The 14,680-nt window shown below is 43.6% G+C and overlaps 1 protein-coding gene across 1 annotated transcript in view; it reads left to right on the top strand.

The window, feature by feature from the left end:
• The window catches only part of KLHL1 (kelch like family member 1), a 242,208-nt gene that overhangs the window by 206,906 nt on the left and 20,622 nt on the right, over positions 1-14,680 (top strand). The window contains exon 9 of the mRNA XM_084510820.1: positions 8,850-9,012. Within this exon, the coding sequence (XP_084366946.1) occupies positions 8,850-9,012 (163 nt within the window). The remainder of the gene's footprint in view (positions 1-8,849; positions 9,013-14,680) is intronic.

The following is a 14,680-nucleotide window of genomic DNA, read 5'->3' as shown; positions in this document are numbered from 1 at the left end:
TTATAACATAAAATTGCAACACTGCCCTCTGTCAGTGTAAGATTAGCTTACATGGAAATGTACATGATAGCAAAATATGTAGATGTTATTCAACAAGATCAGAGAAGTTAAGAGAATACTCTAATGAGCTTTGAAAAACAGTTGAATTGGTAACACAATAGCAGGTGGTAAATGCAAAGTAATAGACATTGGGAAAAAATCTGAAGGAATTGTGCATCTTACAGGGTTTTATGTGCATAAACCCAGTAAAGTTCTAATCATGGAGAAGTCAGTGAAGACTATTTTCCATATAATGCTTGCTGTGGTAGTTTTACTCTGCTGGGCAGCTAAACACCACAACTGCTCTCTCACTCCCCCTCCTCAGATGAGGAGGGGGAGAAGTAAAGCAAAGAACAACTCATGGGTTGAGATAAGGATAATTTAATTAAAGGGAAATAATTATAATAATTAAATAAAGATTATTATGAACTAAACAATTTAACTAAAGGGAAATAAAAAGGGAAAGGGAAAAGGGAGGGGGAAAAGACAAAAAAAAAAAAAAAGGAGGAAAACAAACAAATAAAACAAATGAAGGGTATGTGGAAGTTCAGAGGAAAGAAATTACTCTCTACTTCCCACAAATGAGCTATGATTGACCACGTCCTTGAAGCAGGGCCTCAACGCACGTAGCTGGTGTTTGGGAGGAGGACCAACGTTTTCACAATGAGAGCCCACCCCTCCCCTCTTCTTCCTGTTTCCACCTTTCATTGCTGAGTGTGACGTCATATGGTATGGAATATCCCTGTGGTTGGTTTAGGTCAGCTGCCCTGTTGATGTTTCTCTTCTCACTTTTTTGCCCACCCCCTAGAAGGGTTAGAGAGAGGCCCGATGCTGTGCCAACACTGCTCAGCAGTAGACACAACACTGGAGTGATAACACTGCTGTTCACAGAATCACAGAATTTTCTAGGTTGGAAGAGACCTCAAGGTCATCGAGTCCAACCTCCAACCTAACGCTAACAGCCCTCCACTAAACCATATCCCTAAGCTCTACATCTAAGCGTCTTTTGAAGACTTCCAGGGATGGTGACTCCACCACTTCCCTGGGCAGCCTGTTCCAATGCCTCACAACCCTTTCTGTAAAGAAGTTCTTCCTAACATCTAACCTAAAACTCCCCTGGCTCAACTTAAGCCCATTCCCCCTCGTCCTGTCACCAGGCACGTGGGAGAACAGGCCAACCCCCACCTCTCTACAGCCTCCTTTAAGGTATCTGTAAAGAGCAATAAGGTCGCCCCTGAGCCTCCTCTTCTCCAGGCTGAACAAGCCCAGCTCCCTCAGCCGCTCCTCGTAGGACTTGTTCTCCAGGCCCCTCACCAGCTTCGTCGCCCTTCTCTGCACCCGCTCAAGCATCTCCATGTCCTTCTTGTAGCGAGGGGCCCAAAACTGAACACAGTACTCGAGGTGCGGCCTCACCAGAGCTGAGTACAGGGGGACGATCACCTCCCTAGCCCTGCTGGTCACGCTGTTCCTAATACAAGCCAGGATGCCGTTGGCCTTCTTGGCCACCTGAGCACACTGCTGGCTCATATTCAGCCGACTGTCCACCATCACTCCCAGGTCCTTCTCTGCCTGGCAGCTTTCCAACCATTCCTCTCCCAGCCTGTAGCTCTGCTTGGGGTTATTGCGCCCCAGGTGCAGGACCCGGCACTTGGCCTTGTTAAACTTCATGCAGTTGACCTCAGCCCATCGGTCCAGCCTATCCAGATCCTCCTGCAGAGCTTTCCTACCCTCAAGCAGATCGACACACGCACCTAACTTGGTGTCATCTGCGAACTTACTGAGGGTGCACTCGATGCCCTCGTCCAGATCATCGATGAAGATATTAAAGAGGACCGGCCCCAGCACCGAGCCCTGGGGGACGCCACTAGTGACTGGCCTCCAACTGGACTTGGCTCCATACACCACGACTCTTTGGGCCCGGCTATCCAGCCAGTTTCTAACCCAACGAAGCGTGCGCCAGTCCAAGCCAAGAGCAGCCAGTTTCTTGAGGAGAATGCTGTGGGAGACGGTGTCAAAAGCCTTGCTGAAGTCAAGGTAGACCACATCCACAGCCTTTCCCTCATCCACCCAGTGTGTCACTCTGTCATAGAAGGAGATCAGGTTCGTCAGGCATGACCTGCCTTTCATAAAGCCATGCTGACTGGGCCTGATCGCCTGCTTCCCCTTCAAGTGCTGCATGATGACTCTCAGGAGGATCTGCTCCATGAGCTTTCCTGGCACTGAGGTCAAACTGACAGGCCTGTAGTTTCCTGGGTCTGCCCTCCGGCCCTTCTTGTAGATGGGCGTCACGTTTGCTAGCCGCCAGTCGATTGGGACCTCCCCCGATAGCCAGGACTGTTGATAAATGATGGACAGCGGCTTGGCCAGCTCCTCTGCCAGTTCCCTCAGTACCCTTGGGTGGATCCCATCTGGCCCCATCGACTTGTGCACATCTAAGTGCCGTAGTAGGTCACCAACCAGTTCTTCATGGATAATGAGGGCCACATCCTGCTCCCCATCCCCTTCCACCAGCTCAGGGTACTGGGTATCCAGAGAACATCCGGTATTGCCGCTAAAGACTGAGGCAAAGAAGGCATTGAGCACCTCCGCCTTTTCCTCATCTCTTGTAACTAAGTTTCCCCCCGCATCCAGTAAAGGATGGAGATTCTCCTTAGTCCTCCTTTTTGTGTTGATGTATTTATAGAAACGTTTTTTGTTATCTTTAACGGCAGTAGCCAGATTGAGCTCCAGATGAGCTTTGGCCTTCCTAATTTTGTCCCTGCACAGCCTCGCTACTTCTTTAAAGTCCTCCTTAGTGGCCTGCCCACTTTTCCAAAGCTTATAAACCCTCTTTTTCCTCCTAAGATCAAGCCACAATTCTCTGTTGAGCCAGGCCGGTCTTCTTCCCCGCCAGCTCGTCTTTGGGCACGTGGGAACAGACCGTTCCTGCGCCATTAAGACTTCCCTCTTGAAGAGCGCCCAGCCTTCCTGGACCCCTCTGCCCTTCAGAACCGCCTCCCAAGGGACTCCACCAACCAGTGTCCTGAGCAGCTCAAAGTCAGCCCTCCGAAAGTCCAATACAGCGGTTTTACTGGTCCCCTTCCTGGCCTCGCCAAGAATAGTGAACTCCACCATTGCGTGGTCACTCTGCCCTAGACAGCTCCCGACGATCACGTCCTCCACCAGTCCTTCTCTGTTTGTGAAGAGAAGGTCTAGCGGGGCACCTCCCCTGGTAGGCTCACTAACCAGCTGTGTCAGGAAGCTATCTTCCACGCTCTCCAGAAACCTCCTAGACTGCTTTCTCAGGGCTGTGTTGTGCTTCCAGGATATGTCAGGGAAGTTGAAGTCCCCCACGAGTACAAGAGCTGATGATTTTGCAACCTCTGTCAGCTGCCTGTAGAATTCCTCATCCGTCTCCTCATCCTGGTTCGGCGGTCTATAGCAGACCCCGACCAGGACACTAGCCTTGTTGTCCCTGCCAATCCTAACCCAAAGGGACTCGACCTTGTCATTCCCAACCTCGAGTTCTACAGCCTCGAAAGACTCTCTAATATAGAGAGCCACACCACCACCCCTTCTATGCTGCCTGTCCCTTCTATAGAGCTTATAGCCAGGCATTGCAGCACTCCAGTCATGAGACTGGTCCCACCACGTCTCCGTGATGGCAACCAAGTCGTAGCCTGCCTGCCGCACGATGGCTTCCAGCTCCTCCTGTTTGTTACCCATGCTGCGTGCATTGGTGTAGATGCACTTCAGCTGGGCCATTGCCTTATCCTCCGGCCTTGCCATTGTTCCCCCTGGCACAGCCCCAACAATCCTAGCCTCAGCCCCATCCCCCTTCCTACCTAGTTTAAAGCCCTCTCAATGAGCCCTGCCAGTTCCTGGCCCAGGATCCTTTTTCCCCTAAAAGATAGGGACCCGTCTGCGGCCATCAGGCCAGGTGCTGAGTAAAGTGCCCCATGATCAAAAAACCCAAGATTTCTGCGTTGGCACCAGCCCCGGAGCCACGTGTTTAACAGGTGGGCTTTCCGTGTCCTCTCTGAACTCCTCCCTGCCACCATAGGGATGGACGAAAACACCACCTGCACTCCCGCTCCATCCACTAACCGACCCAGCCCCCTAAAGTCCCTTTTGATAGCCTTGAGGCTTCTCTCTTCGATGTTATCACTGCCCGCCTGGACTATCAAAAGGGGGTAATAGTCAGAGGGGCGTACCAGGTTAGGAAGCTTCCTGGCAACGTCCCTGACCCTGGCCCCAGGGAGACAGCAGACTTCCCTACGGGTAGGGTCCGGCCGACAAATAGGGCCCTCTGTTCCCCTAAGAATCGAGTCACCAACAACAATAACCCTCCTGTCTTTTTTGGTGGAGGCAGTCCTGAGGCGCGGAGTCGACCTCCTCGCTCCAGGCATCCTCCTGGGAACATTTGCTACCTCTTCCTCACACACCGGCCTCTCAATCTCTAGGGCCTCAAACCTGTTGTGTAAGGGCACCTGGGAAGGTGGGGCCGGAAGGGGAGAGCATCGCCTGCGATGTCGAGCAGGGACCTGTTTCCATTCCTCCTCAGCTCCCAGATCCCCTCCCTCTGCCCGACGGGGACAGGGCAGGGGGTCCGCCCCCATTTGGGGAGTCTCACCTCGGCACCTCCCCTTGAGGCCCTGCAGGGAGTTACTCCAGAAGTCTATCTCCCGCTCACACTCCCTGATGGCCCTCAACCTCTCCACCTCCTCCTTGAGCTCCGCCACCATGCGGACCAGGTCATCCACCTGCTCGCACCTCACGCACGCAGTTTCTCTGCCTCCCGCCGATGGCAGCAAGAGGCTCAGACACTCCTTGCATCCGGTGACCTGAACTGCGGCATTTTTTAACGGGTAGTCGGTCTGCGTGTGCACCGACTTTCTGGAGAGCGCGCCGTGCCTGGTGGCCACCATTATCGCCTAGTTACGGCTGTTGTTAACGAGGTGTTGTTTGTGTGTAGGGGGAGCGCTCTGCCCTTCCTGCGCGCCCTGCCTGCGCGAACTGCCGCGCTAACTGCCGCGCCACTCCCTCTGACGCGCCACGCCCTGTTTGCCCGCCCTGTTCGCCGCGCTCCTGGTCGCTCGCGCTCCCTAGGGGCTGCTTTTGAAGGGCTGGGGAGGGGGCGCTGCTGGCTCCGCCTTCGCCTCGTCAGCCTCCCTCACGAGGGCTGCCGGGTCCTGGCGGCTCCCTCTAGTAGGCTCGATGCCGGACAAAATTAGCCCTGCCTGGCCCGATCCCCCGCTCCGCTGCAGAACGCGTCTGCCCCGGAGCCGATCGCCTCGGCAAATGGCCAGCTACAAGTTCCAGCTACAAGTGCAGAGCACAGCACTGTATGGGCTTCTGCAGGGAAAGTTAACATTCCAGCTAGACCCAGTACAACATCGTTATAATAAACTGTAGCAAATATTTTTTTGGATGATTTAATCTTTGTTGTTCATCATCTGGGAATGTTTATGACTTTTAGGGAAAACTGAGCACCCAGCCTGTGTTTATGAAAAGAAACTTCTGCCTGACTAACCTTATCTTCTATGACAAGATGACCTACTTAGTAGATGAGGGGAAAGCTGTAGATATTGCTTATCTTGATTTTATTAAAATGTTTGACACCATCTACAACAATATTCTTCTGAATAAACAGGCTGCTCATGTCTTGGAAAGGTATATGGTTCACTAGATGAAGAACAGGCTGGATGGCTGGACTCAAAGAGTCATGGTGAATGAAATTAAATCCAGTTGGCAACCAGTCACCAGTAGCGTCCCCCACGGGTCAGTCTTAGTGCCAAGTTTGTTCAACATTTTTTTCAGTGATTTGGATGAGTGGATCAAGTGCAACCATAGTAAGTTTACAGATGATACTGAGTTAGTTGGGACTAACTCAGGCTAGGAAGGCTAGGAAGGCTTTGCAAAGAGATCTGGATAGCCTTGATGGATGTGCCTGTGTCCAATTGCATGACATTCAACAAGGGTAAGTGCTGGGTCCTGCACTTGGGTAAGAATAACCCCATCCAGCAGTATAGGCTTGGTGAAGAGAGGCTGGAAAGTTCCTCATTAGAAAAAGACCTGGGGGAGCTGGTCAACAGCTAACTGATCATGAGCCAGCAGCGTGCCCAGGTGGACAAGAAGGCTAATGGCATTCTGATTGGTATCAGAAGTAGTGTGGCCAGCAGAACCAGGGAAATCATTGTCCCCTTCTAGGTGGCAATGGTAAGACCACACTTTGAGCAGTGTGTTCAGTTTTGGGCCCCTCACTACAAGAAGGATATTGAGCTGCTTGAGTGTGTGCAGAGGTGAGCAATGAAGCTGAAGGGAATAGAAAACAGATGTTACGAGGCTGAGGGAACTGAGGTTGTTTAGTCTGGAGAAGAGGAGGCTGAAGGAAGACTTCATCACTCTCTACAACTACCTGAGAGGAGGTTGCAGTGATGAGGGTGTTGGTCTCTTTTACAGAATCACAGAGTCACAGAATCACAGAATTTCTAGGTTGGAAGAGACCTCAAGATCATCGAGTCCAACCTCTGACCTAACACTAGCAGTCCCCACTAAACCATATCCCTAAGCTCTACATCTAAACGTCTTTTGAAGACTTCCAGGGATGGTGACTCCACCACTTCCCTGGGCAGCCTGTTCCAATGCCTCACAACCCTTTCAGTGAAGAAGTTCTTCCTAACATCTAACCTAAAACTCCCCTGGCTCAACTTAAGCCCATTCCCCCTCGTCCTGTCACCAGGCACGTGGGAGAACAGGCCAACCCCCACCTCACTACAGCCTCCTTTAAGGTATCTGTAGAGAGCAATAAGGTCGCCCCTGAGCCTCCTCTTCTCCAGGCTGAACAAGCCCAGCTCCCTCAGCCGCTCCTTGTAGGAGTTGTTCTCCAGGCCCCTCACCAGCTTCGTCGCCCTTCTCTGCACCCGCTCAAGCACCTCCATGTCCTTCTTGTAGCAAGGGGCCCAAAACTGAACACAGTACTCGAGGTGCTGCCTCACCAGAGCTGAGTAGAGGGGGACGATCACCTCCCTAGCCCTGCTGGTCACACTGTTCCTGATACAAGCCAGGATGCTGTTGGCCTTCTTGGCCACTTGAGCACACTGCTGGCTCATATTTTCTCAGGTGACAAGCGATTGGATGTAAGGAAATGTTGTCAAGTTGCATCAGGGGAGGTTTAGATTGGACATTGAGAAGAATTTCTTCACAGAGAGAGTTGCCATGCATTGGAACAGGTTGCCCAGGGAAGTGGTGGAGTCCCCACCCCAGAGGTATTCAAGTGACTTGTAGATGTGGCACTAAGGGACAAAGTTTAGTGTTGTTACTCAGTAGGTCAGGTTAATGGTTGGGCTTGATGATCTTGAAGGTCTTATCCAACATAGATAATTCAATGATTAGGGTAAGAAGAAAAAAATCAACAACTGCAGAATATCTTCTCCTGTTTTTCTGTACAATCACAAATATATCTTACATGATTGCTGCTGCTTGCTTTCTGAGATGAGATATTGAGCTATATACATCATAAATAAAATTAAATATATGTTTTAATATTCTGGTAAAATTATAGATGAAATGTTGAACTAAAATATTTTTTCAAGAAGACCGCTCGGACCATATGAAATTGGAGAATGAGATCACTGAAGATTCTACAGAAAAAGACTTGATTCACACTTTATAAATAGTAATGTTTCAGTAATAGCTAGTAGGTTTTTTTAAGTACTTGTCTATTTTAAAAAGAAACTACAGGAATAAGTTACTGTGAACATCAGGATGACAGTTATTCAAGCTCATTAATAAATATACTTTTAAACTGTTTTATATAAATAATATATATACAGATGTACAAATTAACCTTTGAATTAATGTCTGTTCTGAAGTAGAAAAAAACAGTTCTACTTAAAAAAAGGAAGCTTTACTTATTTTTTTTTAACTCATTTTTTTTTTTTTTAAAACATATTCTTTTTTCCACAATATGTTAATATGTTTTCCATTCTCTGAAACTTTAATAATCTACTGTTTTCTCACTTTATAAGGAGTTCAAATTATGTGAAATGGAGCAAAATAAAAAAATATAAATAAATAAATAAAATAGATAAATAAATAAAAACACACTGGCTTATGAGTAGAATGGAATTTAGCCTAAGATTTCCAGAATAATACTTATTTGGGACTGGGGATTCACAGAATGCTGAATATCCCTGGGGGGGTTCCTAAGCTCACTGTATTGTAACAAATGCTGCTTAGCTCTGTCATATTTACCAGAGCCTTCTAAGCTTAACTGAAGATACCGTGAGAATTCATCAGTTGCTTTGAACTGTTGATTTTAAACAGCTCTAGTTAAAAATTTGTCTCTTTGTTATTTATTTTTTCCTACTTCAGCTTTCATACTTTGCTTTTTTTCTCCTTTCTTCACTAGATAAAATAACCCTTATATATCCAACATTATTGTCCTGTGAAGTTTCCCATTCTCTGTAGTTGTCATTTATTTTCCTAAGGAAAGTTTTCATAAGGAAAAATGATGAAGCAGTTTACAATGTCAAACAAGTTACAGAAATCTAAGACTTTCACATCATTGACTGTTTATTCTATGAAGCAAATGATCTTCTCAAAGAATGAAATTGTTTGTTTGAGAAGACCTTCATAAAGCCCTGTTGATTGGCATTCATTTTATTCTTATTTGTTAATTCTTAATTAATAAAAATTGAAATTGGTGTTTCCATTTTTACTTTGAATATGCAAGTTTATGCATAGCTGCTATGGAAAACATTTTTTGATTATTATTATTGCTAGAAAAAGAATACTTTTACCTTCTCTCACTCTCTCCTTCATTTTAGGAGTTACAGTTCTTGAAGGGCCTATTTATGCAGTAGGAGGCCATGATGGTTGGAGCTATTTGAATACAGTTGAGAGGTGGGACCCTCAAAGTCAGCAGTGGACATTTGTGGCAAGTATGTCAATTGCCAGAAGCACTGTTGGAGTAGCAGCGTTAAATGGCAAGTGAGTAGGGTATTCTTATAAAGTTGAAACATTTTTTAGAAGGATAAATAACTGACACACAGTTGTAAAAAACTTTTAGCATATTGTAATAGAGGGTGTCTTTTAAAATAAATGTAGACACAGTTGTCCACACTTTCATATCTTGTGGATCTTACATTCATTTTAAATGTCAATTATGTATAATTTTCTATATTCCTTTTGCTTTTCTATATTCCCTTTGTTTAATATTTATATCAAATACATAAGAAAATAGACATGAAATTTCAGTGTGTATGGTCAGTATAAACTAATTCAGAAAAAATTGTCAGATGACTCATCTGACTTGTATACGTTGTATATGTCAGTTCTAGTTAACCAATTGAGTTTAATAACCATCTAAAATAGTGACAAGATACATTGTTTATGCACTTTACACCTTGCTTCAACCAAACATTGGCCCATGAGAACTGCTTTGTCTAAATGCAACTACATTCACACAGAAAGTAAGCAGAAATTTGATTTTTGTCAAACCAGTCAGACTGCATTAAACCAGAAATTCTAAATGTGTTCAGAATCTAAGTTTCTCTGCTATAACTTTCACTTTTTTTTTTTTTTTTTTTTTTTTTTTTTAACGCGGTACTTATTAAAACTCATTTTACAGTTACACTATTGTGTATTACTAGTTGCTTATCACTTTCAAAAAATTTGCTTTTAGCTATGTGGCTAAAAAGACATGATGTGAACTGTAAAATTTAGAAGTGGTATAGGAAGGTTTTGTAGACATCTACAATGGAGCCAATCATCCTCATCAGCTTGCCTTATGGTTAAATGAAGATATACATACTTTTAAGATATCACTTCTCTTACATATATCAGACATTTATGCTAGGTCAGCATGACTCTGTAAGTTCACATTTTACTCCACCAACTAGAAGGGAAACCTGAGGACTTTCTCAGATTCTGACTTCCATATTGTTCATACCTTAAGTGAGGAAAATAAATCCTACCATAGGCAATTGAACATAAATGAAGGGTAGTGAGTAAAGGACCACTTAACTGATCAGCTTCCATGAAATACTTAGTCTGTAAATCACTTACAGAAACCATCTGGTAAATATTTTGTAAAGAGACAATGAATCAGAAAGAATCATGATTAATTTTGTGCATTTGCCTCACCTTCAACAATTTATTTTAGAATTAGACAAAAAATTGTAATAGTGCCAAAAGAGTTTCAGAAAAATTTTACTCTTTGCTGAGTTTAATTTTATTTTTTTTAAGGAAAAAAATATATATTTTTTGTTTGCATTTTTATTTTTATACTGGCCAGAATTATACGTTTGCTTAGTGGGTTTCACAAGAAAGTATGTGTCTGTATGTGCATTTTAACAGTGCTTGAGAATACTGGAAGAAACAGAGTAATGCAGATTTCTCAAATATTATTTTCTTCAGACTTTATTGATACTAAATGGCAAGGAACAACAACAACAAAACAAAACAGCTGCAGATGTGGGATAGAATGAGAAAATAAATATTGAAGACACGAAAAAATAGTTAATAAAAGTTAGAATTAATATATATATATATAATGACATATTAAAGCTATTGGGTTTCATGGTATTGCACATCGCATAGCTATTGCATAATTCAACAACCTACTACGTTTTTCCTGTCCCATCTCTTCCGGTTGAAAATTGTTCAGTTTACATACAATTGGACAAAATCTCAATAGTCCTTGTGCATATCCCACCTACTGTACAGGTCTGAGATTCTGAGATAGGTAGGCTGAACAGCTTTCTGGGATTGTCAGATTCTTTGCATTGATTGTAAGAGACAGTGAATATAAAAGTCAAACAAGACGCTTATTAATTTAATAGCCCACAAACAACTATGTTAACAGACTTTACTTAATTATTTAGTTAATGGTGTCACATGCTCAGATGATCTACTGCACATCCACGAAATTAGGATTTAGTTTCATGTTGTGAAATCACCTGTAAGCCACTGAAACTTAATTGTCATTGGTTTCTTTTACTAAGCTGCAAGGGCATTGAAATGTTCCAGAGTAGATCAAACGGTCAAAGCCACTTTAATAACTCTTACTCTCAAGGAATACAGCTTAATAATGTATGATCCATGCAACAAACTAGCAGAGACAAGATCTCTGATAAATGAGAAGGGACAACTGGTAACAATGGACATGGAGAAGGCTGAGGTACTCAACAACTTCTTTGCCGCAGTCTTCACTGGCAGTCAGGCTTCCTATGTCTCTTATTTCCCTGAAACTGTATATGAGGGTAGCAAAGTCTCTCCCACTCTAAGCAAAGAGCTGTCAGAACTCCTGACACAACTTAACAACTACAAGTCTATGGGACCTGATGACATATATCCCAGGGTCCTAAGAGAACTGGCTGATGCAATCATTAAGTCACTCTTCATCCTATTTGAAAAGTGCTGGCAGTCAGGCGAAGTCCCTGGTGACTGGGAAAAGGGAAACATCACTCCCATTTTTGAAAAGGGTAGAAAGGAGGACCTTGGGAACTTCAGACCAGTGAGCCTCACCTCTGTTCCTGGGAAGATCATAGAACACACCCTTATGGAAGCAGTGTTAAGGCACATTCAAGACAAGCATGTGATCTAAGACACTTAGCGTGGCTTCATCAAGGGCAACTTGTGTCTGTCCAATCTGGTGGCCTTCTATGATAGAGTGACTGCATCAGTTGACAAAGGAAGATTGTCCGATGTCATTTACCCAGACTTCTGTAAGGCTGTCATATTCCTACCATGACATCGCATAGTCATAATTATGTGCTTGCAGCCCAGAAGGTCATCTGTATCCTGGGCTACATCAAAAGAGCCATGGCCAGCAGGTTGAGGAAGTCGTTTTCCCCCTCTTGTGAGGCCTCACTTGGAGTATTGCATCCAGGTCAGGGACCCCGAGAACAAGAAGTCTGTTGGTCTGATAGAATGGGTCTAGAGGAGGCCCCATAAATTTACCAGAGGGCTGGAAAACTTCTTCTATGAAGAAAGGCTGAAAAAGCTTGGAAATTTTCAGCATGGAGAAGAGAAGGCAGCTCTAGGGAGACCTCATTGTGACCTTGCACTGGACCTGTAAAAGAGATGTAGAGTGACTTCTTATATGGGCAGATAGTGACAGGACAAGGGGAAATAGTTTTAAATTGGAAGAAGGATTTAGCTTAGGTGTTAGGAAGAAATTCTGCACTCAGAGGGTGGTGAGGCACTGGAAAAGTTTGCCTCAAGAAGCTGTGGATGCCCAACACCTGTTCAAGACCAGGTTAGATGAGGCCCTGAGCCAACTGATCTAGTGGGTGGCACCCCGTCAGGGGTTTTGGAACTGGGTGATCTTAAAGTTCCCTTCCAACCCAAGAGATTCTATGACTCTGATTCTTAGTTAATAAATGATCACTTGAATGTGTGTGTGACATGTAGAACATTTTCAAATGAAAAAAGAATATTACCTGTGTTCTTTTTAACTGCACCTTTCACAGCAAAAGGACCATCCCTTTACTTTTATTCAGACTGATTTTAAATGGTAGAACATCAGAGCAGTACACTAAGTGTCAAATTAATGAACTTGCACACACAGGGAAGCAGAGCATTCACATGGGGCCACCGAGGAACTAAGGAGAAGGGAGTTCTGACCTTTACTGATCATCACATCTGCAATGATATGTTTCAGTGACCTTTATATTTCTACCTGTTGCTGTTATTTATATCAAGTATCACAAACTATTATTGATCTATGATAGGTGACAAAAAAGTTATCATTAAATCTTAACTTTTAAAAATAGTACTATTTTAAGTGCCTTTTCAAAGCAGCTTTTACTTTTCTTTTACTTGAGATTTTTTTTTTTCTTCTCCTGAGGAACAGTGAAAGAGCACTGAGAAATGCTGCAGGACATTATTTCCCATTTATACATATCTGTCTTGTTCTTTTAACAGAGGAACAGCAATGCATTATTATTATTATCACTATTAATTATTTCTATTGCTATTATTTCTATTTATTTTTTGTTTGCTTATTTCTGTTTTTGTAATTCTTTACAGATTCCATCTAAGTTTAGGCATTATACAACAAGGAAAGGAGAAAGGGGATGCTAGGAACTGGAAGTTACTTATGCAAAGCTATGGTATGTTAGCCTTAGTTAACAGTCACATAGCCACCCATCTCCTTGGCAAGCCAGATGGGCAAAAATAGGTTGAGAAAGCTTTCAGGTAAAGATAAAGACAGGGAGATCACTTACCAATCGTCATCATAGGCAAACCATACTTACCTCAGAGAAAATGTATTTTATTTATTGCCAATAAAAATATATTTGGGTAGTGAGGAACAAAGACAATTTTGGAGCAACATCTCTCCTCCCCCTTTTCCCATGTTCAACTTCATTCCTTCATTCCTGATTCCTCTAACCCCACCCCCAGGCAGCATAGTGAATGGGGGGATGCATATTGTCAGTCCATAACATTTCTTCTCTGCAACTTTTCCCTTTTCAAACATTTCCTGTGTTCCATCATGGGCTCTCTCAGTCCTTCTGATAATATTCAGCTGCTCCAGTGCAGGCTTTCTCCACAGGTCACAGTTGCTTCAGAAAATGTCCATCTGCTTCACCGTGGGGTCCTCCAGAGCATGGATATTGTCTCCAGTGCTGTGGAGCACCTCCTTGTTCTTTTACTTCTGTGTTGCCTCTGCTGTTTTTCTTGTGCTCCTTTTTGTCTCCTTGCTCTGCCCGTGTAACATTATTTTTTTTCTTCCCTTCTTAAATACATTTTCCCCAAGGCACCACCATCTTACCTGTATTCATGCCCTGCTAAGGCTGTTGGAGCCCTCTGGAATCAGTTCTGTCTGGCATGGGTCATTTTTCACCAAGGCCACCCATGATGCATCCCCACCCCTGCTGCTAACACCTTGACACCTGTACTCAGTACAATTGGAATTACTATTTTTGGCTATCTCTGTGTTGAGTTAGGAGGCTGGACTTCCTATCCAATGTTCTCTAAATGGAGTTTGGAAGCCAGCAAGGAAACCATTTAAACTAGGCAAAGGTAAAAGTTGAAGGATGGGGATGGGATTCAGGAACCCAATTAGCAGGTCTGACCTGGGCAAACGATCAGCAGTAGCCAGGGCTGACTTTTTGATAGTGTATTTGAAAAAGGCTAGGTGGAATATTTAAAAAAATACTGGAGCATTTGGGAGGTTTGTGCTAAAGCTCCACCTGTAGTTCTTATTTCATAATTTTGGTACCAAAAGAAGTAAACAAATGGTCAAATATTATTGAGTTACTGACTAATAATTAATAAGCTGTAGAAATAATTCAAAAGAATGACTTTTTAAAGTAGGAACAAATTAATGTCTTTAACATTAGAGTTGTTTGAAAAGTGTCATCTTTATTAATTCTTTTTCTTTCTTTTTTCCTATTTAGCTTTGTCATTGATGTTTAAATGTATTCCCTTTTAATGTTTGTTTGAGAGGTAGTACGACGTAAAAATATGAATTTGTGTTTGTGTCCTTTATGAGATAATTTATAATCAATCACCAAATGTCAGATTTTGTATACAAAATCTTGATTGTACAGATAGAATGTTAAATGACTTCCACAAAATAGAAATTCTGTTTAACCATTCATAGAAATAGAGTATACTAAATATTTTTTAAAGACTGCATATATGTATA

The sequence above is a fragment of the Aythya ferina genome (assembly GCF_964211825.1).
Source record: "Aythya ferina genome assembly, chromosome: 1".
NCBI lineage: Eukaryota > Metazoa > Chordata > Aves > Anseriformes > Anatidae > Aythya > Aythya ferina.
Note: the sequence above shows the minus strand (reverse complement) of the source record. Positions and strands in the feature narration are given on the sequence as shown.